Raw genomic sequence first — 21941 nt, forward strand, 5'->3', positions numbered from 1 at the left:
TACGGGAGCCCCGTCAGGAAGGGCTAGTGTTACCTTGTCGCTAGCTGGAGAAGGCGAAGGGACTTTCTCAGCGCTGCCCAAGGAGGAATGAGGGGCCCGTGCTTGTTTACCCCGGAACATTTCGCCCCAGGTCCCAGGGCTTTACATTCTGCAGGCATTTCTGAGAGTGAGGATTTGGCCTCTCAAGGGCCCATGTGCACCCGCTTCTCTACTTTCTGTGCACTTTTTATTCTTTGATTCCTCCGAGTGGTTTTAGGAAGCAGCACGTCTTTGTAGCCCCCGTCAGCAGGCCGGGGCGAGGCTTGGCTGCTGCACGGTTTTGTGCCTATAGTACTTCTGAATTTCCATCATCGTCCGTCTCTGGTCTGAATCTTCTCTCATCCGCCAAGGCTCCCCCTGTCTTCCTGGCCCCCGGCACATCTGTGGGGCTGTGTCTCAGAGGCTCGCCAGCCCACTTGGCTCTTGTTTCCTCAGGAAGGTGAGAATAACGACAAGTTCTTCACCCACCCCAAGAACGCCAAAGCGCTGGCGGCCTACCTCTTTGCACACAACCACCTCTTCTACCTGATGGAGCTGTCCACGGCCCTCCTGCTGCTGCTGCTGTCCCTGTGCGAGGCCCCCGCCGTCCCTGCGCTCCGGCTTGGCATTTATGTGAGTGTCCGGATGGCTGGGAGCCACTCCTCTCTGGGGGGCAAGCACCAGAAACTGTCCTTGAGATAATGCAGGCCTGAAGGTGAGCATTCTGGAAGGGCAGGCAGCAGGAATGGATTTAAAACAGACAGGCCCTGGGAGGCCACAGAGGCCTCGGGAGCAGCGAGGAGGGCCTCAGTCTCTCTGTGGTTCTGCTCCCTTGGAAATCCCAGGGAGGGTGCCGTCTGATTGCCTCCCTTACTTAGGACCAGTGGCCACACCTTGGCTCCAGGGGGGCAGCACCCCTGATCGCGGTCCCACCCACCTTTCCAACCACAGAGGAAAAGGCAGGCGGGTGTGATCGACGGTGGGGAGGACAGGGGACCACTGATGCCACGTCTCCACGCCCTTTGCTTGCAGGTCCACGCGACCCTGGAGCTGCTCGCCCTGACGGTGGTCGTCTTTGAACTCTGCATGAAGCTGCGGTGGCTGGGCCTCCACACCTTCGTCCGGCACAGACGGACTATGGTCAAGGTGATATGTCCATCTCCTTACAGCCTTTTTCTCCTGGGTCACCTTCAAGCCTGTCTCTTTAGTTCAATTCCAAATCCCCCTGTGCTCAGAAGTGTCACCTTGGGTCCCTGGCCCTTGCATGCTCTGGGACTCATGGTGAGGCTGACCGTAGCTAATGTGGTTTGGTATTTGGGGTGCACCGACCACTGGACCAGTAACCTTTGCGGGAGATGCATTACTATTCCTAGTTCACATCTAGCCAGACAGCAGAGAATGGGGTCTAAATCCCAGGGAGAATGGGGTTCAAACCCAGGTCTGTGCTGGCTGATCTGCAGTCAGTATTGTACACATTCTCTCTGTGCAGCAGAGAGAAGCACAGGTAGGAATGTGTCAGAGTGGCACTCAGCAGTGTAAAAAGCACACACAGTTGTCTAGAGAAAGTGCCCGAGGAATCGGAGATCAAGCTATGCTGCAGACCTACCTCAGGGGTCTTCATGGTGGGAGTCAGGAGAGCCGAAAAGAGGGGGTGGGTAGACGTGGCCGGGCAGAGTGGCAGTTTTGCTCTGTGAACACCACCTGAGGAGCTCCTGAGCGCACTCGCCTTGGGCTCAGTCTCCAGGGACGGCACATCTGTGCCGCACGGGCTGCTTGGTGTTGGGGGCGGGCCCGGGGAGAAGGGGCGGCCCTTGGCCAGCCCTGCGTTCGGGGTATTCTGGAGGGTGTCTGGGTGGAGGAGCTGACGGCGCTCTGTGTTTCTCCGCCCCCAGACCTCTGTGCTGGTGGTGCAGTTCATCGAGGCCATCGTGGTGTTGGTGCGGCAGACGTCCCATATGCGGGTGACCAGGGCGCTGCGCTGCATTTTCCTGGTGGACTGTCGGTACTGCGGTGGCGTCCGGCGGTAAGGCCTGCGGCGGGAGCTGCTCCGACAGTTGTTGTCTGGGCCTGGCTTGGGCCCCTGGGCCCCGCGAGTCAGGTAGCGCTGTGATCCATCCCACACTTGGGAGAATCTAAGCACCCTCATATCCACACAGAGAGGGAGGTGGCTTTCCACCCGAAGGTTAGGTATCCTGACTCCAGGTCCAAGGCCCTGTCCCATCTCACTCACAGTCTTCTGGGGCTGGCCGCTCTCCCTGAGCACATTATATGCCCGAACACAGCAGCAGCTGCACCTAAAGCAGACAACTTGGCAAAAAGTCCACATGACTCAGCAGCCTGTCCTGGTCCTCCCCGCAGACCGGGGGACTGCCCTCAAACCAGGCCACCAGCCTGGAGTTCAACTTAGCTTTGAAGGCTCCATCTGGAAAATCTTGTGACTGGGGCACTGTTGATAAGAATGGGCTAGCAGCTCATTCTTTGTGCCCATCCTCAAAACCAGGCACAAGTGTCTGAAGACTAGGCAGCCCTGAACTGTCTTCACACACCCACTTCTCGTGGAAGCTGCCTTTGCATCTGCGGCCAAGCATTGGGCCTTCCGCTGCTCCTTCCCTCTCTTGCAGGGCGCTTGCCTGCCTGAGTTCTCTAGGCAGGAAGGGTGGCTGTTTGAGCGATACCTGCCTATGTTCTCCCTGTCACCCACTGAGTGGAAATTGTCCAGGACAGCACTATGTGTAATGCCACGAGCCAGGGCGCAATGGGATTTAGTGTTCTGTGAGTCAGGAGCATCAGATCCCAGGCTCTGTAAGTTCGTACCCACACCCTGCCCCGCCCCCGGCTGCGCCTCATTCACCCTCCCTGGCCCCTGTGTCTCCCCAGCAACCTTCGGCAGATCTTCCAGTCCCTGCCGCCCTTCATGGACATCCTCCTGCTGCTGCTCTTCTTCATGATCATTTTCGCCATCCTTGGTGAGTTCTGCGCCCCGGGACCAGGCGGTCTCTGGAAGCAAAGTCACGGGGAGGAAAATGTACTTGGACAGTTTTGGAAATTTGGAAAGGTTCTACAAATGATATAAATACCCAGGGACTCCAACTTAGGAAATGAAGAGCTAGAAGTTAAGTGGAAGCCCCCTTTGTAGCCTTTCATGAGCTCAGTTTTACCCCCAAAACTACCTGCATCATAAGCTCAGCGCTGCCATGCAGGTCCATATAGTTTCACTTTATACTTATGTTTCCTTAAGCAACACGTACATTCTGTTATTGCTTTACATATTTGCAAAAAATTTATATAAATGATTACATAATGTGCATGTGCCCTTCTGCAAGGCGCCCTTTGCTCAACACTAGGTATATAACTTGCATTCATGCTGACATATGTGGATGGCACTCCTTCCTCTTCACTGGAGTGTAGTAAATATACCCAGATTTATTCACCTGTCCTGTGGGCGGCATGTTTCACTGTCACAAGTCACCCCACAGTGAACACCTTTGTGTGTTTCCTGGCAGACACGTGTCAGAGTTTCTCCGGCGTACAGAGTACATTAGGGTCTGCACACATCAGCATCACGAGCTATGAAAACAAGGTCATGGCCTTTCTAACCCTGAGGAGGCCTCGCCTCTTCAGATGAGGCCGCATATTTGTGCAGCAGTCCTGTGCAGATGTAGGGCTTAGACGGCGAGGGCCGCAGAACACGACGAGGAGGCCTGAGGTCCCTTCTCCAGTCCTGGTGTGGTGAGGACAGTGGAACCACAGTGCTCTGACTCTAAGGCTGGCTCCCCTGCCCCCGGCCTTTGTGACTGCTCTGTCCTAAGCCTTTGGCACCTCTTCCACCTCCCTTCCACCCACTCTCGGAGGAACTTTCTTTGTGCTCCAAGGTAGGGCTGACTTCCCCTGAGGCCAGACTGTCTCATTTTTCCTACAGGATTTCAAGGACTCGGGGGAATAGCCCATTCTGAGAGGGAGGAAATTAGTGGCATTCCCACCCCAGGACCCTTGGCTGTAGGGGAACAAGGGAGTCCCTTTGGAATTATTACTTGGCCATCACATCCTATTTTCACAACCAGAGGTTCCAAACTGGCAATCTGGATTCCAAATCCAGCTGATGGATGATTTGGTTTGGTCTGGAAATGTTGAGCTGACATTTTACAATTGGATTTTTACACAAAAATACAGATTTCTAGCCCTTTTAATGCTGGACGTGATGGTACTCAGGCCGTATCTGCAGAGAGCTGCGCGTAGCCCGTGCGCAGCAGCACCTGTTCTCGTTAGAGCGCGCGCTCCTCGGAGCCCCGCAGGCCCACCACTCCCTCTCGTCTCCCCCGGCCCACTGCTCTCGTGTATGTTTATTGGTCCAGTCTTTTCAACACCTGGATTTGGGACCACTGCTCTAACGCTCTTTCCAATCTGTTTTCCACTACCTTGTAGGTTTCTACTTGTTCTCCCCTAATCCTTCAGACCCTGTAAGTAATCACCGTGTTTTGTCTGTTTCTTCCTTTATGTGAGGCCTTTCCCCTCTGGCAAGGTGGCTGGACTGACTCCCTACCTACATGAGGAAGGGAGGCCCTGCCTGGCTTCTCATCACTGCTATGGACCTTGAAGGTCCCCGTCACTCAGACTTGAGCCATTTCCTTCCTTGAGCATTAAGGGGCATGTTATTCTATCCTGAGAGTCATGTTTCCAGGGTCAGATTTGGAACGTGGGAACGTTTTGAGATTACAGTGAAGGAGTCAAGCTAATTGTGCACACATGTGATTCTCTGGGAGAAAAGCCCCAAAGTCATGTGTTTGCTTCTGCCAGAAGCAGAGTTCAGGAAGGTGGAGTCCTTCCTCCACGTTTGCTCATCCCTCTGCCATCCCCCAGGGATTCCGTGGCAGGAGGAAGGGTTGGCGGGGTGGGGAGGGAGAGGCGCAGGGCGCTCCAGGTGGCCCATCGCAGCCTTTCTGGCTGGCGCCAGCGTGTCCTTCTGCCTTCTTTCCCGGACAGTACTTCAGCACCCTGGAGAGCAGCATCGTCAGTCTGTTCGTCCTTCTGACCACAGCCAAGTAAGTTTGGGCCCTGCTTGGCTCCTGCCCTCTGCTAGTGCCCAGCCCGCTGCTTGGGGCACTGTGAGGAACAAGAGCGGCCTGGCGCCTGAGAGCCGGGGAAGAAGGGGTGGGAAACAGAGAGGTGCCCTTAGAGAAGACGGATGCGGGCAGACACGGGGCCCTGCGAGTAATTCCCCACAAACGCAGTTTCCCAGACGTGATGATGCCTTCCTACTCCCGGAACCCCTGGTCCTGCGTCTTCTTCATCGTGTACCTCTCCATCGAGCTGTACTTCATCATGAACCTGGTGAGTGGCCATGTCCCCGGCTCCGCCGGAGCAGCCTGCACGGTGCCGGGCGCTGCGGGAATGGGAAAGGAGGGGCTGCCGTGGCAGGGGCTGGGGGTGCCGAGCCACCTCCCTGGGTTATTACTGTCCTCGCTGCTGGTAGTGCTAGAGTCTAAGCCAGGGCTCTGCTGGGACCTCTTCATTCTCACAGCACGCGTATAACATAATAACTATAAAAGCTGGCTCTTACAGAGCCGAACCCAGGCACCATGCAAAGTGGATTCGTGATGTAACACAACAACCCTGGAGGTCTTGTTGTGATTCTCAATTCGTAGATGAGGAAACTGAGGGCCAGATGGACAGAGCGACTTGCTCATGGCTGCACTGCTCTGGGTGGCCAGGTGAGCTGGTCTGAGTCTCAGCCCTGCTCTCAACTGCTCAGTCCCACCACACCCACGCCCTGGAAGGTTTTGTGTGCCTACACCCCATTTATCACGAACCATCAGAAAATTCAATGCAGGACGCACTCGGTTACGGAGAACGTGAAGCCCTGTGCACCCTGGGAACTCTGGCGGCGGTCAAGGAGACGCAGCCCGCCACCCGGCGTGCCCCTCCTGTCAGCCCGTCGCCATCCGGCCGGGGCCAAGACCGTACGCCAGAGCCAGAATCATCAGGGCGAGGCCTTTATCGAGTCCTGTGTTTATTTTTATTCTTCTGAAGAGCGTCCTCGCACCAGTCGTCATAGTCAGGCCTGGTATAGAAATAGAAAACACTGTCTCTGGAGCAGACGTGTGAAATCTAAAAATTCACAAGTTAAAAAGGAAAAATATTTTTTTAATTCCTCAAAACCAAAAAGAAATATGTTGGATATCTCTTTATTACAGCTCTTATATCCTGTAGTTTTGAAACATAACGATGTGTTATGTATAATTGATTTAATTTGTTGTCAAAATTCAGGGTAGGGGTCTGCAAACCACAGCCTGTGGGCCAAAGCCTGCATTTGTAAATAAAGTTTTATTGGCACACAGCCACGCCCATTTGTTTCCCTATCCTCTGTGGCTGACTTTATGCTACAACTGCAGGGTTGAATAGTTTCAACACGGACCATCTGGCCTTCAGAGCCTAAAATAGTTGCTATCTGGCTCTTTACAGAAAATGTTTGCTGACCTTTTCTTAATCTAAAGGGGGGGAAAATGGAGGGGCAGGTGCAATCTGAAGGGGTTGAAAGGACAAAAGAGTTTCCCCCAAAATATTTTTGAAAGAAAAAGAAAGTGCTTCTAAAACAACTTCTTTCAGATTCTGCTCCCTCCCTGCCAGTGCCCCTTGGGAATGCAGGCTGTGTTGTTAACATGGTGACCTTGGAATTCAGCAGTTCAGGATGTTGCCCCCTCAAGGGCAGGGCGCCTTACCCCCCTGATTCCCAGGGCCAGTGCATGAAGCTGTGACCCACCAGGAGAGGGAGCGGGGACGGAGCAGAGGCAGCAGCATCTGGCATGTGATGCTCCTCCCTGCTCCTAGGTCAGGAGGCCACAGGAGGGTCACACGGCCTCCCCCAGCCACTATACAGAGCTGACCTGGGCTTAGAGCCCAGCGTGCTCCCCCCTGCTTCCTTCTCACCTTACAAGGCTGCCCAGCCCAGCCAGGGACAGGTTGTAGGTGGAGAGAAGTTTCCAGGAAAATGTAAGAACAATGTCTTCATGTATCTGAAGGGAGGAAATTTACAAGTGGCAATGGATGGCCTTCCCCTGCTGAGACTTAGAGACAAACTCCTGCACCTGGAGGGGCAGGGAGGAGGGTTACCCCAAGCCCAGCTCAGGGGTGTGTTGAAGAGCGCCCTCTGGAGGCAGAGGGTACACTCCCGACTCCTTGAGCTCCAGCCACGCAGGGGAGCCAGGTCTCTCTGCTTTTCCCTCACAGCTTCTGGCCGTGGTGTTCGACACCTTCAATGACATCGAAAAACGGAAGTTCAAGTCTTTGCTGTTGCATAAGCGAACCGCCATCCAGCACGCCTACCGCCTGCTCATCAGCCAGCGGGTAAGGAGGAGTCGGGGCTGGGCCGGGAGGGGCTTGGTCCCTGCTCCCGCTCCCTTGCCAGGGGCAGCCCCTAAGCCTGGCAGGAGTCCTGCCCTTGGGAGGGCAAGAAGGAGCCAGCTACCCTGGATTCCTAGCTGTGCTGGGCACCCAGAGTAGCTGTCCCCAAGGGAGGGGACAGTCTGGGCTCTGTATTTTCCTGTGTTGATATTGCCATCCTTCCTGTCCCCCAGAGGCCTGCCGGCATCTCCTACAGGCAGTTTGAAGGTCTGATGCGCTTCTACAAGCCCCGGATGAGTGCGGGTGAGCGCTATCTTACTTTCAAGGCCCTGAATCAGAGCAACACACCTCTGCTAAGGTAAGAGCGCAGGCCAGGTGGGGGCACTGTGGCCAAATGACGCATTCAGGAGAGGGGGCCAGGGAGTGCCAGGGCATTGGGAGGTGGGTGGGCAAAGAGCCCCTTAGAGACTTTAGTTTTCTTTGAGATTCTTATACATGTAGACCATATTCATCAGGAGTCTCTGCAAGTCACAAAAGTCCACTCAAATTTAATTCAAGCCAAGGTGACAAAAACGGAATCTATCGGATGATGAAATGGACTGACCCCGCTGCTCGCCTCCGTTGTCAGGAGAGAGGCAGGGTGGCTGACCGTGGGCAGCCCTGCAGAGTCGGGGCGCGCGTGCGCACACAATCTGTGCAGCCTCAGAGGGCTGGCCCGAGACCTCCAGGGGCAGTCTTCTCCTCCTGACTGCTGGTGACCAAACCCTTCTCAATTCGAACAGAAGTTGGCCACCTCTTGGCCACGGAAAGGAACATTCTCAGCCCATTTGTTCCGTTAAGTCCTGTGCTAACAGGGCTCACTCCTGGTCCATGTACGAGTTAGTCACCCCGGGGGAATGGAGCTGTCACTGAGAGTAGACCAAGCCATTAGAGAAAGGAGGAGACCCGATGCCCTGGCCGCTAATGTGCCGGGACCCCCAGATGTCCTGTCCTCCTTCCCACCTTCTCCCCTTAAAGGTCACCACAGGTCACAGCAGGCAGGTGGGTGAGAGAAGTGAAGCTCAGTGGGGGCATTCTGATTTTTTTTTTTTTGCCTTTTCATGTTGCTATGACAGCCTGAAGGACTTTTACGATATCTATGAAGTCGCCGCCTTGAAGTGGAAGGTGAGTACATGAGTGAGACCAGGGAGGGAGCGGGCAGATGGCTTCATGGGGCCGTGAGGCTGAGAGGCGCCCAAGGTCCATCTCTTTCCTGGCTGGACCAGCACTGCCCTAGCACTGGTCCTAACATCCTCTCCTACGGCCCTGTTTCCTGGCCAGGCAAAGAGAAATAGAGAACACTGGTTTGATGAGCTTCCCAGGACAGCATTCCTCATCTTCAAAGGTAAGGTTCACCTGAATATGATGTCTTGGCAGCTGGGGACAGATGGAAGTTTCCAGAGACCACAGACGAGCACTGGAAGAGCATGCTTGTCGGGGAGGGGGCAGTGAATGTCTGTGTGTGTAAAAGAGACAGGGAACATGCGGTTACCCCAGCAGGGAATCAAGTGCTGGACTAGGAAGGAAACTGGTAACTTAAAAACTGAACCAAAGGACATTTGTGGACTATTTATTTATTAAAGAAAATGGACTACATCTGGTAATTAGAAGAAAATGAAAATTTCCCGCCCAGAGATAACCACGCTTCCTTTTCTAATGTGTTCCCTTGTGATGTGGGTTATTTTTTCCTGCACATTTTAAAAGCAGTCGTGGGATTGAGTTATGTGTTACGTTCTGAAACCTGCCTCTCTATCGAACAGTGTAGTTTGCCCGTTTTCCTGTGGCAGGTTATATATACCTCATGTATATGATCCCTTGCACAGTATAAAATTCGAACATTTTAAATCAGAGTGCCCGTATTGTTTATAATAGTCTCCCCCTTATTTAATGCCTGTTTTGAGGTTCCCCATGGGGCTGTGGTTAGTTCGCAGGGAGTTTCTCAGGCAAGAAGCCTGAAGCCGGGGTCTGGGCCCTGTGACCATGAGTAAAGGTGGCGCATCCTTTTTTGTGGTTTCTCCCACAGCCAGGGCTTTGGGCACAGCTGTTAGTCCATATTCTCTAGAGGGTTTTCAGTTTTCCTGGGATGATAGTTCCTCAACTGGATGAGTAAACTGTCCCCGGCCGAGGCCGGCAATAACGCAGGTTTCGGCAGTGGGCGCAACGCTTCGTTCTGTCTCGTCCCGGCTCCCGGTGCCCGGGCTGTCCCAGAGCACCTGTGGTCAGGTGCCTGAGTGTCGCTCCCAGAACAGGCCCTTCCCTTTCATCCCTGGGCATAAATACCCTGGTTCCTGTCATGCATGCACGGGGTAGTAGGGAAGGTGTACTTGCATATGGAAACGTGGATGCTAATGTTTCCTCTCTTCCAATAGGAATCAACATCCTCGTGAAGTCCAAAGCCTTTCAGTATTTCATGTGTAAGTGCAGAATGTCACAGCTCTGCTTCCCTGTCCTCCTGAGTCTCACTCTTCCAGAAGGTGGGGAGGCAGGAGATTGGTCCTGCAGTCGTGGTTTTGACCTGGCACTGTAGAAAACCCCAAGCACGCGGAAAAGTGGAGGGAGCGTAACGGGCACCTGTGGCCCATCAGCCAACTGAATCCCCATGCAGTGGCCGGCCTTTCTGGTGCGCCTGCCCCCTTCCTCCAGCTCATGACATGCTCTCTAGACCTGCATATTTTGGAAACGTTCTAGAACCACAGAGTGTGATGCGTGGTTATGTCACTCATGTCCGTTTTAATCTGTAGGTTCCTCCCTCATTCCTCTTGAAATCCATAGTTGAAGAAAAAGGATTGTTTGTCCTTCAGTCTCGCGTTTGCATTTCCTCTGTTATTTCCTGTAATTCGGTAGTTGTCTCTAGAGCTGTGTTGTCCAGTGTGGCAGCTGTTAGCCACAGGTGGCTATTTACATTTAGGCTAAAAAAATTAAAAACTCAGTTTCTCAATTGAAGTATCCACATTTGAGGTGCTTAGCAGCCACAGATGGCTAATGCCTACCAATGGAACAGCACGGATAAGGAAATTTCCGTTGTCATGGAAAGCTCTCGTGGACAGTACTAGAGGCTTGACCACAGTCAGTCTCTCTGAGGAGCTCTGGTCCTCGTAGTAGGAGATGGTGTTTAGCGGCCACTGTCTGAGGTGCTGGAGATGCTCGTTGCTTGGAGTTCATTATTGCTTCTAGGCCTTTTCCTGGAAAGAGGTGGGGTTTTGGTATTCTTAAAGATAAACTGTATTATGAGTTTATCCTGATAGTCATAATTCAAACTCAGGACTATGGATTTTCCCCCTAACTTCAGCTTCCTTCTCTGTCTAGATTCCCAGTCTTTTTTTTTAAGATTTTATTTATTTATTTTTAGAGAGATGGGAAGAGGGAGAGACAGAGAGGGAGAGAAACATCCATTGGTTGCCTCTCCCACACCCCTAACTGGGGACCTGGCCCGAAACTCAGGCATGTGCCCTGACTGGGAATCAAACCAGTGAGTGACCGTTTGGTTCGCAGGCCAGCGCTCAGCCCACTGATTGAGCACTGACTGAACACCAGCCAGGGCCTAGCTTCACAGTCTTAAAATCCTGGTTCCCAGCAACACTGACGCAATTGCTCACTTGCTTTATCCCACAGCACACACGTAACAGCTTCTGAGAAGCAATGCCACACAACCCCGACACTGTAGCGACCAGAAACACCTCTCCAGGGATCACAGGCAGAGCGCTGTGCTTTCAGGTCCCCTGGAATGGTTCCCCTCTGTGTCGGGATGTCACCAACTGAATGCACATTTAGGTTTCTTTATTTCATTTTATTTTTAACTTTTAGAGATTGCTTTTTACATTTAATTTTGTTTTATAATTCTGTACAATATTTGTACGGTTCCAAGTCAGATCTTTCAAAGAAGCCTCGTTTACATCTTGTTGCCTCCTCCAAGAGGTCACTTTTTATGTGGTTTATACTTCCACTTTTTTAAAAAACTAAATAGATGCATACATATGCATGTCTCCCTGTCTTACCTAAACGATAGCATGCTTTACGCGCTTTTTCCCACCTTTTTTTTCAGTTAGCAGTATATCCCGGAGACCACGCCATAATAATATATGGAGGTGTCCCTCACTTCTTTTTTAGTGGACAGTACACCTTTCCATGACCGTATCCTAGGTTATCTAACCGGTGCCCTACTGATCATTTAGGTTGTTGCTGGTGTTGTGCTGTCCCAGGTAGTCCTCATGTGAACAGCTTCCCATGTACGTCGTGTTGTGTTTTTGCTGGCGTCTCACTGGGGTGAAAGGCCAGACGCACGTGCGTTTTGCTAACTCTGCAGTCATTTTAAAATCAGACATCTCTAAGGAAAAACAAATGCTTCTAACACGCAAACCCTTTGTATATTGTCCATCTTTTGTACTGACTTAGAATGATCTGCAGGTCTTACCAAAACATTTTAACTGGTATCCGCACAGTGACATAGAGGGTGTTTGTAGAAATCCGTAGCTTTTTCTAGGCAAAACCACCCATGGATTTAGCTCCTATGGTGAAAGCGCTAAGGGGAAAGAAGTCACCTGTCACTGGGGTGCATGGAACAGCCACTCTCCCAAGCTCCCGGAGCTGCCCAGAAATTAGCCATGGGCTGTCGGTGCGGCCTGTTGACTCTCATGCCTGCCTGTGTGTTCTCTATCTATTGTGGGCCTGTCTCTTGCAGACTTGGTGGTGGCGGTCAATGGGGTCTGGGTCCTCGTGGAGACCTTCATGCTGAAAGGTGAGCCTGGCTGGGGGGTTGGCCCATCCGGTGGGCACACCTGGCCTGCCTCTTGAGCTGCTGCCTCTCTGTCCTGCAGGCGGGAACTTCTTCTCCAAGCACGTGCCGTGGAGTTACCTCGTCTTTCTGACTAGTAAGTCTGTGACATAGCTTCAGGCTGGGAGAGCTCTCGTTTGGTTTAGGCCCTCATGGCTCTAGAACAGGGACGTTTACCAAGAAGCAGCAGAAATTGTGTCTGGCTCCATCCTGCCCCTATTTCCAAGTCTCTCATCGTTCTCCTCTGTCCCCCAGATCCAGCCTCCCTCCTGGGTGTGCTCACATCGCCTGGCCGCATGGGGTCCCTTCAGCCTTCTCTTTGTCCTCATCTTTTGCCAGTACTGCCCCCTGTGCCCCACCCTGCACCCCCGGAGCAGGGTCCTGCTCCCGAGTGCCCCACACCCTTGCTCACCTCAGGGCCTTTGCACTGACCGACATTCCTCCTCTTCCGGTTATGCCCCTGAGCAAAATGTGTCTTCAGGACCCATTTACACTCCTTCCTCCCATCTACACTCGGAGCCCTGTTGAGTGGGCACAGCTCTGCATTGCTCACTTTTGCACGCCCAGCACCCAGCACATTGCCTGGCACAGGGGAGGTGCAGGAAGGACCTGTAGGTGGACAGAAGAATGGCTGGGCCATTCCCAGGGACGGGGAGGGAGTGCCTCTTCTCAGCAAGTCACCTTAGTTGGCCAGCCTGTGGGCCAGGCCCTCTCCTAGAACGTGCACTCTGACAGTGGCCGTGTGTGCGATGCGGCTGTCTGGAGGTCACACAGCCTGAGGGGGAAGGGTCTCAAAGAGGGAGCTGGGCCGGGCCAAGTGTGGGAGGCCGTGGCGGGCACCTGCTGATGGCCTGCTCCTGTCCACAGTCTACGGGGTGGAGCTGTTCCTGAAGGTCGCCGGCCTGGGCCCTGTTGAATACCTGTCCTCCGGATGGAATCTGTAAGTTCATGGTTCTCCACTCGCCTCAGATGCTAATGAAAGCCACTAGCCCTCCCCTACCTACCCACAGCACACACGCCAGGTCTGCAGATACAGAGGGTGGGTCACGGCCTCTGTCTCCTGCTGCTCTGCCTGTGGCTCTGGGACTCCCCAGGGGTCAGGCTCCGGTCTCACTCTCTTGGGCCACCCATGCCAGTTCCTTCTGCGCGTGACCCCTAAGGGTCCCGAGGCCTGCGGGCTCTTCCTGAGTCCTTTTCCCTGTGCCCCACCCCCAAGACAGCCAAGCTTCTTTCCCCCAAAACCATGGTGCCCATAGAGAAGGAAGTTCCGCCCTCTCACTTGGCTCTTTCTCCCTGTTCCCCTGAGACCTCAGGAGGCCACTGACTGCCTGTTAAAGTTAACTCGCCCGTGAAATCGGGCTGCACTCACGAGGTCTGGGCTGCGAGAGGGAAACAAGCTAATAAACAGAGGAGAGCAGGGCAGGGCGCCCCGGGTCTCTGGAGGGGCCCCTGGTCCCCAAGTGGCATCTGCCAACCCTGCGCCCTACCTTGGTGACCTCATCAGGGCAGACTGTCACCAGTGCGACCAGTGCCAGCTGTTAGACCAGTGTGGGAGCTTGGTGAGGGGGGCGGGGCCAGGCGCTTATGACCCCCGAGATGCAGCTGTGATGGCACCTGGCCACACTGCCCTCAGAAACCCCAGGGTGGCAGGAAGCCGTGTCCCGCCTGGCTGGCCACGGAACCCTGCTGGTCGTGCTCCGGCTTTGCTGTGGTTGGCATGGGCGCCTTGCAGGGCAAGCAGAGAACAGGTAGAGACGCCAGCCGCGGTGAGAGAGGCCGCGGCCGGACCACTGGACCACTCTCCCTCTCCCTCCTAGGTTTGACTTCTCCGTCACAGCGTTCGCCTTCCTGGGACTGCTGGCTCTGGCCTTCAACATGGAGCCCTTCTATTTCATAGTGGTTCTGCGTCCTCTCCAGCTGCTGAGGTGACGCGCAGGGCAGGGGTTGGGGACAGGCGGGCAGGGGGAGGGTGGGGAACACCTGGGGACTGGTCTGGGAAGTGACCAGGAAGAGCCGGAAGACTCACAAGCCTGGGGTCAGAGACTGCCATACCCCCTGCAGAAGCACCTGGGCGCCCCTGTCTTGTGTCACTGGGACCGGCCACCTCTCACTTTGGAAGAGAAACGTGGCTCACGTGAATGTGGCCTTTGGTGCTGTCACAGAAACACATGTGCTCACAGTCACAAACCAGAAGGCACAGCCTCTGAGGGTTCAAAGGGACTTTTGAGGGCCTCCCTTGCATTTCTGGAACAGCCTCTTGTCAAGAAAAACCCTGACTTGGTCTTACCGTTTTCCCAGGGACCATTGTAGGGACTCAGTAAATCAGGGCTCCGGGGCGGTGTCCTTCATTTCTTAGGGATCTTGAGCTCTTTGTGTCTTTACGAGCCTGGCTTTCTTCTCAGCTGTCACCTGCAATCCCACATATGCCCATTGTGCCATCCCGTGCTTCCTGGGAAGAGAGGCGGGGGTGGGGGCGGGTCGTGGCGTTCCTCTGTAGCAGAGCCTGCTGCCGTGCCCTGGTGGTGGTGGGCAGCCAGGCAGATGTCAGCTCCCCACACACCGCCGTCCTTCCTTTGCCAATGAGCCGCCACGCTCCAGCCCCTCTGCCGTGTGGGCCGTTGTTCCCTTCTTCCTCAGTTGTGCTGCGCTGTCCTGAGCAAGGCCTCGCCCGCTCTGAGCCTCCTGGCTGCATTTGTGAACCGTAGTGAACAGCCACACTGCTTCCCCCTCACCTGAGAAAGACACTGAGACACAGCATGGCTCGGTGTCCCTTCAGGGGCAGGCCTGCCCAGCCCTGATGTCCTCGCCAGGGGCGCAAGTCACCTGAGTGAGGGCAGCCTGCAGATGAGCGGGCCCTGTGCCGTCTTCCACCTGGGGCTGTGGTGGATGCGGCCGCAGCCACACCCGGCATCTGTAGGTGACCCGGCCTCCTTCCCTTGCTCAGGCTGTTCAAGCTGAAAAAGCGTTACCGCAACGTGCTGGACACCATGTTTGAGCTGCTGCCCCGGATGGCCAGGTACTGCCCTGCCTCTGGGCCCCAGGGCCAGGCACCCTGAGGCTTGCGCCCCCAGGGGCGGGCAGCTGGGCGGTAGCGGCGGGGGCGAGGAGGAGGCCCGGAAAGGACTGAAGTCGAGGGTCTGACGGGCCTTCGAGGAGACTGAACTCTTGACCACCACAGGTCTCCCTGGCACTTTCCTCCACTGACCTGTCCGAAATATTTAGTAGGGAGGGCAGGGAGCTGTCAACTCACTTACCACCTGTGTCTACGTTCACAGGTAAGGGGTCACCTGTGAGTCTACCTTCACAGGTAAGGGGCGAATCTCTGGTCAAGGGGCATCTGTTCAGAGAGTCCTCCTTCGAGACATTTTTTACCCCAGACCTGAACCACGAGGCCCCTTCCCCGCAGGCACCTCCCAGTCGGTAAACCTGGCTAGGGGCATGCCTCTCCACAGTCAGCCCCGGGGGTCTGAGGAGGCCGGGCTGCCGGACGAGGCGGGCTCTCCGGCCCGGCCCTGGCTCACCCCGTCCCTTCGACCCTCCTCCGCAGCCTGGCCCTCACCCTGCTCATCTTCTACTACTCCTTTGCCATCGTGGGCATGGAATTCTTCTGTGGAATCCTCTACCCCAACTGCTGCAAGTGAGTACGCCGCAGGCCCCCTGGCCGGCCCAGTCCCGGGCTGCCTGCGTGTGCAGGGGATCAGCACCTGGACGGGCTGCCCACCGCAGCCCAGCCGATGGGGCCCTCTCTGCCTCAGGGACCCCAGGCGCAGGCCTGTCTGAGTCACAGCACCTGTGGAACCCCCGCAATCGCCCTGCCTTACTCTCAGGCTCAGCTCAGGGCGGTAGCTGAATCGGGGACCTGCGAGTAGAGAGGCTCCCTGTGGTGAGGGTGTCTGGGCAGGTTTCCTTGTCCCCACGCAGGGTGCAGAGCTGCACTCCCACCAGGCCTCTGTCCGCTTACCCTTTGGGCCGAGAGCCACAGGCCTCTTGAGAACCCAGCGTGGCCTGCGGCCCGAGGCCAGAGTCCCAGGGCTTCCTGCCATGTCTCTCCTGGGGCAGCTGGTGACCTGGGCGGAAACATCAACCGGGGCAGCGAGTTAGCATAAGACAGACGGACACCCACGGGAAGACCTGTGGGGCCAGGGATGGAGAGTGGGGAGCCAGCCCCCCATGACCTCTCCGTCCCCTCCTCCCTTCCTCCAAGCCGCCAGGATGAAATCAGTGTACTCTGCCACTAATTCTTCATCCGGGGTTCTCATTACTCTCTGGTCCTCGTGGCCTCACACGCTGATAAAGAAACACCTTCCAGAGACACTGGTAGCTGTTTTAAGTGTCAGGCTGAACTCAGAAGCAGAAGCCTAGGAGAGTGGGTCACAAATTTTCAGAATCACCAGGGCAGCTGCTTAGAAGTGCAAAGTCCAGACCCCGCAAGCCTGACAGTGTGTGCCTGGCCAGAGGCTCAGCACCCTGCCTTCCGAACACACCCCTGGGGCCCAACTACCAGACTTCTAGAAGCATCAGCCTGGATTTTAACTCATAAACTATAAAAGATTTAAATAAAAGTAGCAAATCTGCTCTTGGAACAGAAGCAACAATATTAGAACCCAGGGCCAGGTGCAGGAAGAAGCCCGACAAGGAGCTTCCCCTCCCCAGGTCACTGCCTGCCCCTCGCCCGGCCTCCAGGGCAAGCCCCAGGTTGGGGAGGCCCGGAGGCGGGGCAGCCGCTCCCACCCCGCAGTGTCCTGCAAGAGTAGCTCGGAGAGCGGAGACCTAGCCAGGGCAGAGAAAATGCCAAGTGGAGGTAGAGAAGGGGGCCGGGCTGAGGAGCCCCTCAAGCCATAAACACCGCCAAGAGAGCCAGCGGGGCGGGGAGGTGCGCTGAGCGGGAAGCCGGGCTGGGCCAGGACAGCGCTCTGTGGTCAGACCTTGGTTTGCTTGAACATTGTGGCCTCTGTCAAGGGGACTGATTGTGTTGTGACCATCCCTTCTGCCCCTTTGTGTCCCTGGCCAGTACAAGTACAGTGGCAGACTCCTACCGCTGGCTCAATCACACCGTGGGCAACAGGACTGTTGTAGAGGAAGGCTACTATTATCTGAATAATTTTGACAACATCCTGAACAGCTTTGGTGAGTGCAGAAGTCTCAGGCAGGATGCCCCCGAGCCTTCGTCGCTGCAGGTCCCAGGTAGTAGAGCAGAGCTGTCCGCGGCCTCTCCCTCCCAGCTGTTTGCCACGCGTCCACGAGTCCTCCCTGGCCCGGAGGGAGCGCGTGGTGTGCGCAGCCTCAGGCGTGCGGGCCAGGCCAGGTCCCGCGCTCACTCAGCCGCCAGGGTTATCCCTTTTCTGGTACTTTGTCAGTGTCAGGGAGCAGAAGAGCTTCATGCTATGCTGGGAGGAGTTTGGTCTATGCTAAGGAACCACCTCCTTGTCTCAACGCCGCAGTCCCAGGGTGGGAACCAGCCACATGGACCTGCCACAGTGCCCTTGCATTGCTCGAATCAGGCCACACGGCTCTGCCCCGGGTTCTGTGAGGGAAGCGGCCCTGCCAGGCACAGCTTCTGGAGGAGGGGAGAGCCTCACGGCACCCCAGATCTGCGCTGGCGGAGGTCTGTGTGTTCTTTCCGCAGTATCCTGCGCTCGCCTCCAGCCCTGGCCCATCACAGGCTGCTCAGGCAAAGGGCTCGCCCTTCAGGGGACGGGCAGGATGGTGGCGCTCCCCATGGGGCGGGCACTCAGGGAGGGCCTTGGCAGATCTTTCTGGTGTTCACAGTCCAAGCTGGCAGATGGGGACCCCATCCTTTAGGTGCATGGCACCCAGAAGGATCTCTGGGGAGAGGCCACTTGAAACTCACTTTGAAAAAGTGAGTCTGATCAAGGTGCTTTTCTTGTTCCTCTCACTTTGGCAGTGACCTTGTTTGAGCTCACAGTTGTCAACAACTGGTACATCATCATGGTAAGGGCTCGGACAGTTCTGGGGGGTGGGGGGCATCTTCCCACCATCGTCTGAGGCCAGCCCTGGGTCGCCTCTCGCCCAGTGTGGCGTACGCTGCTCTCCCCGTTGCCTGCAGGGGCGGGGTCCCGGGGCACACAGGGTTGGTGTGGTGGTGGGAGGCCGCAGCGTGGCTGCAGGAGCCCCCCCTTGGCTGGACTTGGCTTCCGTCCCTGCTCCCCACACATCCCCAGCGGCCAGGAGTTGCCAGTTAGCCTCTGGGTCTCTGTCCTTTGGCCTCCACTGGGAGAGGCTTTTCAATCAAGAAACAGCGTGGCAAGGGTTGTTGGTTTTGGTTCTCAATTCATTGAACTCTTCCAAGGGCTACCCCTACTTAGCACAAAGACTGTCCTGGGGGCCACCCAGGCCAAACACAACACAGAGGAATTTTTAGTCCCAGGAAACCGAGGTCCCTGTCCTGTGTCTCTCACAACCAAAGGCAGATCAGGGAGGGTCTGCAAAAAGCCTGGCAGTGCCAGGGGCCACGGATCAGCCTGGCGAGACAGGGACCTCCTCCCCGCCCCCCCCGCCCAGGCGCCCGCTCACTGGCCGCTTCCCTCTCTGCAGGAAGGCGTCACCTCGCAGACCTCCCACTGGAGCCGCCTCTACTTCATGACTTTTTACATCGTGACCATGGTAGGTCTGGGGCCACAGGTGCTCTTCCTCCAGTCCCCTCTGCCCATTGGTCATGGCAGCTCAGGGAGGACAGGACTGGGGACACATCTGAGTGGCTCTGTTGAGGGGCGAGGCCCCAAAGCAGCTCACACCCCTCACTCCTCCCTCTCTCTGACCCCCTCTCTCTGGCTGGCAGGTGGTGATGACTATCATTGTCGCCTTCATCCTCGAGGCCTTTGTCTTCCGAATGAACTTCAGCCGCAAGAACCAGGACTCAGAAGGTCGGTGCCAGGAACAGGGGCATCCGTGGCCTGCTGCCTAGCTGGCTGGCTGTCCGTCCAGGGGTCAGCTGGGGGCTGTCCGGCATTTCAGCTGTCTGGTTGTCCAGTCTTCCAACGGCTCAGCTTATGTATCTGGCTTATCTTTCTAGATACCTCATTTCCATTGATTTTCAAATATTTAATGACAGAAACATGCTCTTGGTCTCAGTTTTTAAAGAAAAACAATGCATGCCATCATTTAAGAAGAATCACACAGCAGACACGGCCTTATTGTGGACATAGCAGCCGTCTGTCCCTCCTGTCCCATCTCCCAGAGGCTTCTCACTCTTAGCTCTTTCTCCTTTTAGTTATCATTTCCACATTTCTAAATAACATTTTCAAACCACGGTTCTGGGCTTAAAGGGTATAAATCTTGAAGACTACAGAGCCCATAAACTTCCTTCTGCAACTCAACGATCCCCGCTTTCTGACTGCCTCGCTTTTCCCAGGTTGCATAGCTTTCTGCGCACTGATCCTCTGTTCTTCCCTCTGTCAAAGCAGCCACATACCTGCTACTCCCTGTTTCCAAGTCTGTCGTATCAGGCTGGCTGACCATTTTCTTACTGCTCAGATTCCCTCCCGAAACCCCCTGTCCCCTGGAAGCTGCTGGCCTGACCGTGGGTCCTCACAGTCCAAGGCAGAGGTGTGTGGGTGTGGGGGGCAAGAATTCCTCACGGCAGGAGGCAGAGGGCATATCGTGCTGAGGACGTGTCCCTCAGAGAGGGAACCTTAACTTAGGACCCCTGTGGGGACAGCAGGGAGGATGGCTAACCCAGGACAGGCCAAACTGGAGGCTCTGAGCCCAGGCTCCCTGCCCCCTGCAGTTGATGATGGCATCACCATTGAGAAGGAAATGTCCAAGGACGAGCTGCTGGCTGTCCTCAAGCTGTACCGGGAGGCGCGGGGAGCCACCTCGGACGTCACCCGACTGCTCAAGATCCTCTCGCAGATGGAGAGAAACGAGGTGAGGAGCAACAGGGCCCCGTCTGGTCAGGGGGTGGGTGGTAGCTGAGTGCGGTCCCTCCCCCACGGGGTGTAGCCATCCCCTCCAGATTGGGCGAGGCCAGTGCAGTGGGTGGGGACCAGGCCTCCACACGTGGAGCATGCAGCCTCTGCTCGTCCACAGCAAAACGCCGTGGTGTTTCTGGGACGGAGATCAAGGACCAAAAGCGATCTGAGCCTGAAGATGTACCAAGAGGAGATTCAGGTAGGCGCGCCCCGACCACACCACCCAGGTCCTTGCCTGGAAGGGGCCCTCCCGCTCCCGGGCAGGGGCGGCGCTCCGGCCGCACCTTAAGTAGCAGGGAAGGCTCGGTGGGGGGACGCGGGGTTGCAGGTTGGGACCACTACCAGTGGTGTCGGGAGTCGGGTTTGGGGGCTGCCCTTCCCTGCATAGTCACCTCTCCTGTCTGGTCTTCCGTTTATGTCCCGGCCACTTGTGCGGTCTCCAGGGCCCCATCTCGGTCTCTTGCCCTGAGGTGCACGCACAGGAGACGTACTTGGCAGAGGGCCACGGGGCCCTGGGGAGCGGGCCAGGACGCGGCCTCCTCCTGGGCCCAGCAAACGTCGCCAACGGGAATAAGGCCTGCTGTGCCCGGCAGGTCTTTTTTTTGACTCGGTTTTTTCTAATTTAAGAGAAAGGAGAAGTCTCTTTTTTTCCTTTTTTTTGGTGCCAAATCTCCCCATCTTTCTGCATTGGCAGCTAAGTAAACTATCTTGCAGGGCCATGAGGGCTGGCTCTCTGCATCCCGGACAGAGCCCATGGGCCAGCGGCCGCCCGTGGATGAGCTTTGGGCCTTTCCTCCCACCTCGGGGTCCCAAGGCTCGAGGAGGGTCTCCCTTGCCAGCCATTATGCCTTGTTTCCTGGCACCCTCCCAGGGGAAACCCTGGGTCACTGGGGCAGTCGTGACCGATGTTCACGCCCGCAAGGCTGGGAGGCTGCGGTACCCTGACGTGAACCCCGCATTCTCTGTAAAAACATGAGGGCCACAGATATGCGGTGGCTCGCTGAACGGGGTGTCACAGGGACGTGTAACTAACATGAGCTTCGGTGTCATGAACACTGGGTTTGATTCCTGGCTCCGTGACCTTGGGCAAGTCACTCAGTGACTTCGCACCTGCGAAAGGGGGACTGTCTGCCTCGGGAAGCAGAGGAGACAACTGCGTGTGAACCTGCACTTAGGAGCTGTCCTGTCTGTGCCCTGGCTTCCGCCCGTCCGTCCATTCCCAGCCTCAGTTTCCTCTCCGTGAGACGAAGGGACACAGAACTAGGCCCCCGCAGTGTTTTTTAAGCTCTAAAGTTCTGTGGTTCGGGTGCCTTTCAAAACCTACGGTATAGTTTGTAATTTCTTAAATACCCAAATACCTGAGTCCCTGAAAGTGTCAGATGGCGGCCTGATCTGGCGGCTGTGTCCTTCCCCTGCTCTCTGCTTGCACAGCCGCCGCCCATCCGGCTTTACGCAGCCTCAGCCTCAAACGAGGACAACTGCCGCTCAGCTCAAAGGGCTGACCCGAGGGGAGGTAGGGACGCCCATGGTGAACAGCAGAGGATCCCAGTCACAAGGAGAGGGTGTTGTCATCATCTGCCATGTGCCAAGCCCACTGTGCAAGGCGGTGTGCAAACCTCTCACCAATTCGGGGCTGATGACTGTAATTTTTCTATTTGGGGCCACGTTCAGAATTCCCAGCAGCTCTGGGGGTGAGGAGACCTTTCAGTCCCCATTGGGTGGGGCTGGCAGCCTTGGCTCCTGCTTCCTGGATGGCCCCCCGGCCCCGGCAGGCGGAGGCTGGAGGGACTGCAGGGCGGCCGGGGGGTGCGGCCGCTCAGCGCCCCGTCCGCCCTGTGCTGTAG

General features: G+C 56.0%; 1 protein-coding gene across 1 annotated transcript in view; it reads left to right on the forward strand.

Moving 5' to 3' along the window:
• The window catches only part of TPCN1 (two pore segment channel 1), a 49376-nt gene that overhangs the window by 24967 nt on the left and 2468 nt on the right, over positions 1-21941 (forward strand). The window contains exons 4-27 of the mRNA XM_054594368.1: positions 475-651; positions 1051-1164; positions 1911-2041; positions 2896-2984; positions 4441-4475; positions 4999-5057; positions 5247-5346; positions 7243-7359; positions 7590-7714; positions 8472-8520; positions 8677-8740; positions 9765-9809; positions 12074-12130; positions 12210-12263; positions 13034-13106; positions 13984-14091; positions 15111-15182; positions 15714-15803; positions 17178-17293; positions 18072-18118; positions 18722-18790; positions 18966-19050; positions 19914-20053; positions 20216-20296. Of these exons, the coding sequence (XP_054450343.1) occupies positions 475-651; positions 1051-1164; positions 1911-2041; positions 2896-2984; positions 4441-4475; positions 4999-5057; positions 5247-5346; positions 7243-7359; positions 7590-7714; positions 8472-8520; positions 8677-8740; positions 9765-9809; positions 12074-12130; positions 12210-12263; positions 13034-13106; positions 13984-14091; positions 15111-15182; positions 15714-15803; positions 17178-17293; positions 18072-18118; positions 18722-18790; positions 18966-19050; positions 19914-20053; positions 20216-20296 (2097 nt within the window). The remainder of the gene's footprint in view (positions 1-474; positions 652-1050; positions 1165-1910; positions 2042-2895; positions 2985-4440; positions 4476-4998; positions 5058-5246; positions 5347-7242; positions 7360-7589; positions 7715-8471; positions 8521-8676; positions 8741-9764; positions 9810-12073; positions 12131-12209; positions 12264-13033; positions 13107-13983; positions 14092-15110; positions 15183-15713; positions 15804-17177; positions 17294-18071; positions 18119-18721; positions 18791-18965; positions 19051-19913; positions 20054-20215; positions 20297-21941) is intronic.

The sequence above is a fragment of the Pteronotus mesoamericanus genome, unplaced genomic scaffold (assembly GCF_021234165.1).
Source record: "Pteronotus mesoamericanus isolate MK-2021 breed Mesoamerican mustached bat unplaced genomic scaffold, CSHL_Meso_final scaffold_507, whole genome shotgun sequence".
In the NCBI taxonomy this organism is placed as follows: domain Eukaryota; kingdom Metazoa; phylum Chordata; class Mammalia; order Chiroptera; family Mormoopidae; genus Pteronotus; species Pteronotus mesoamericanus.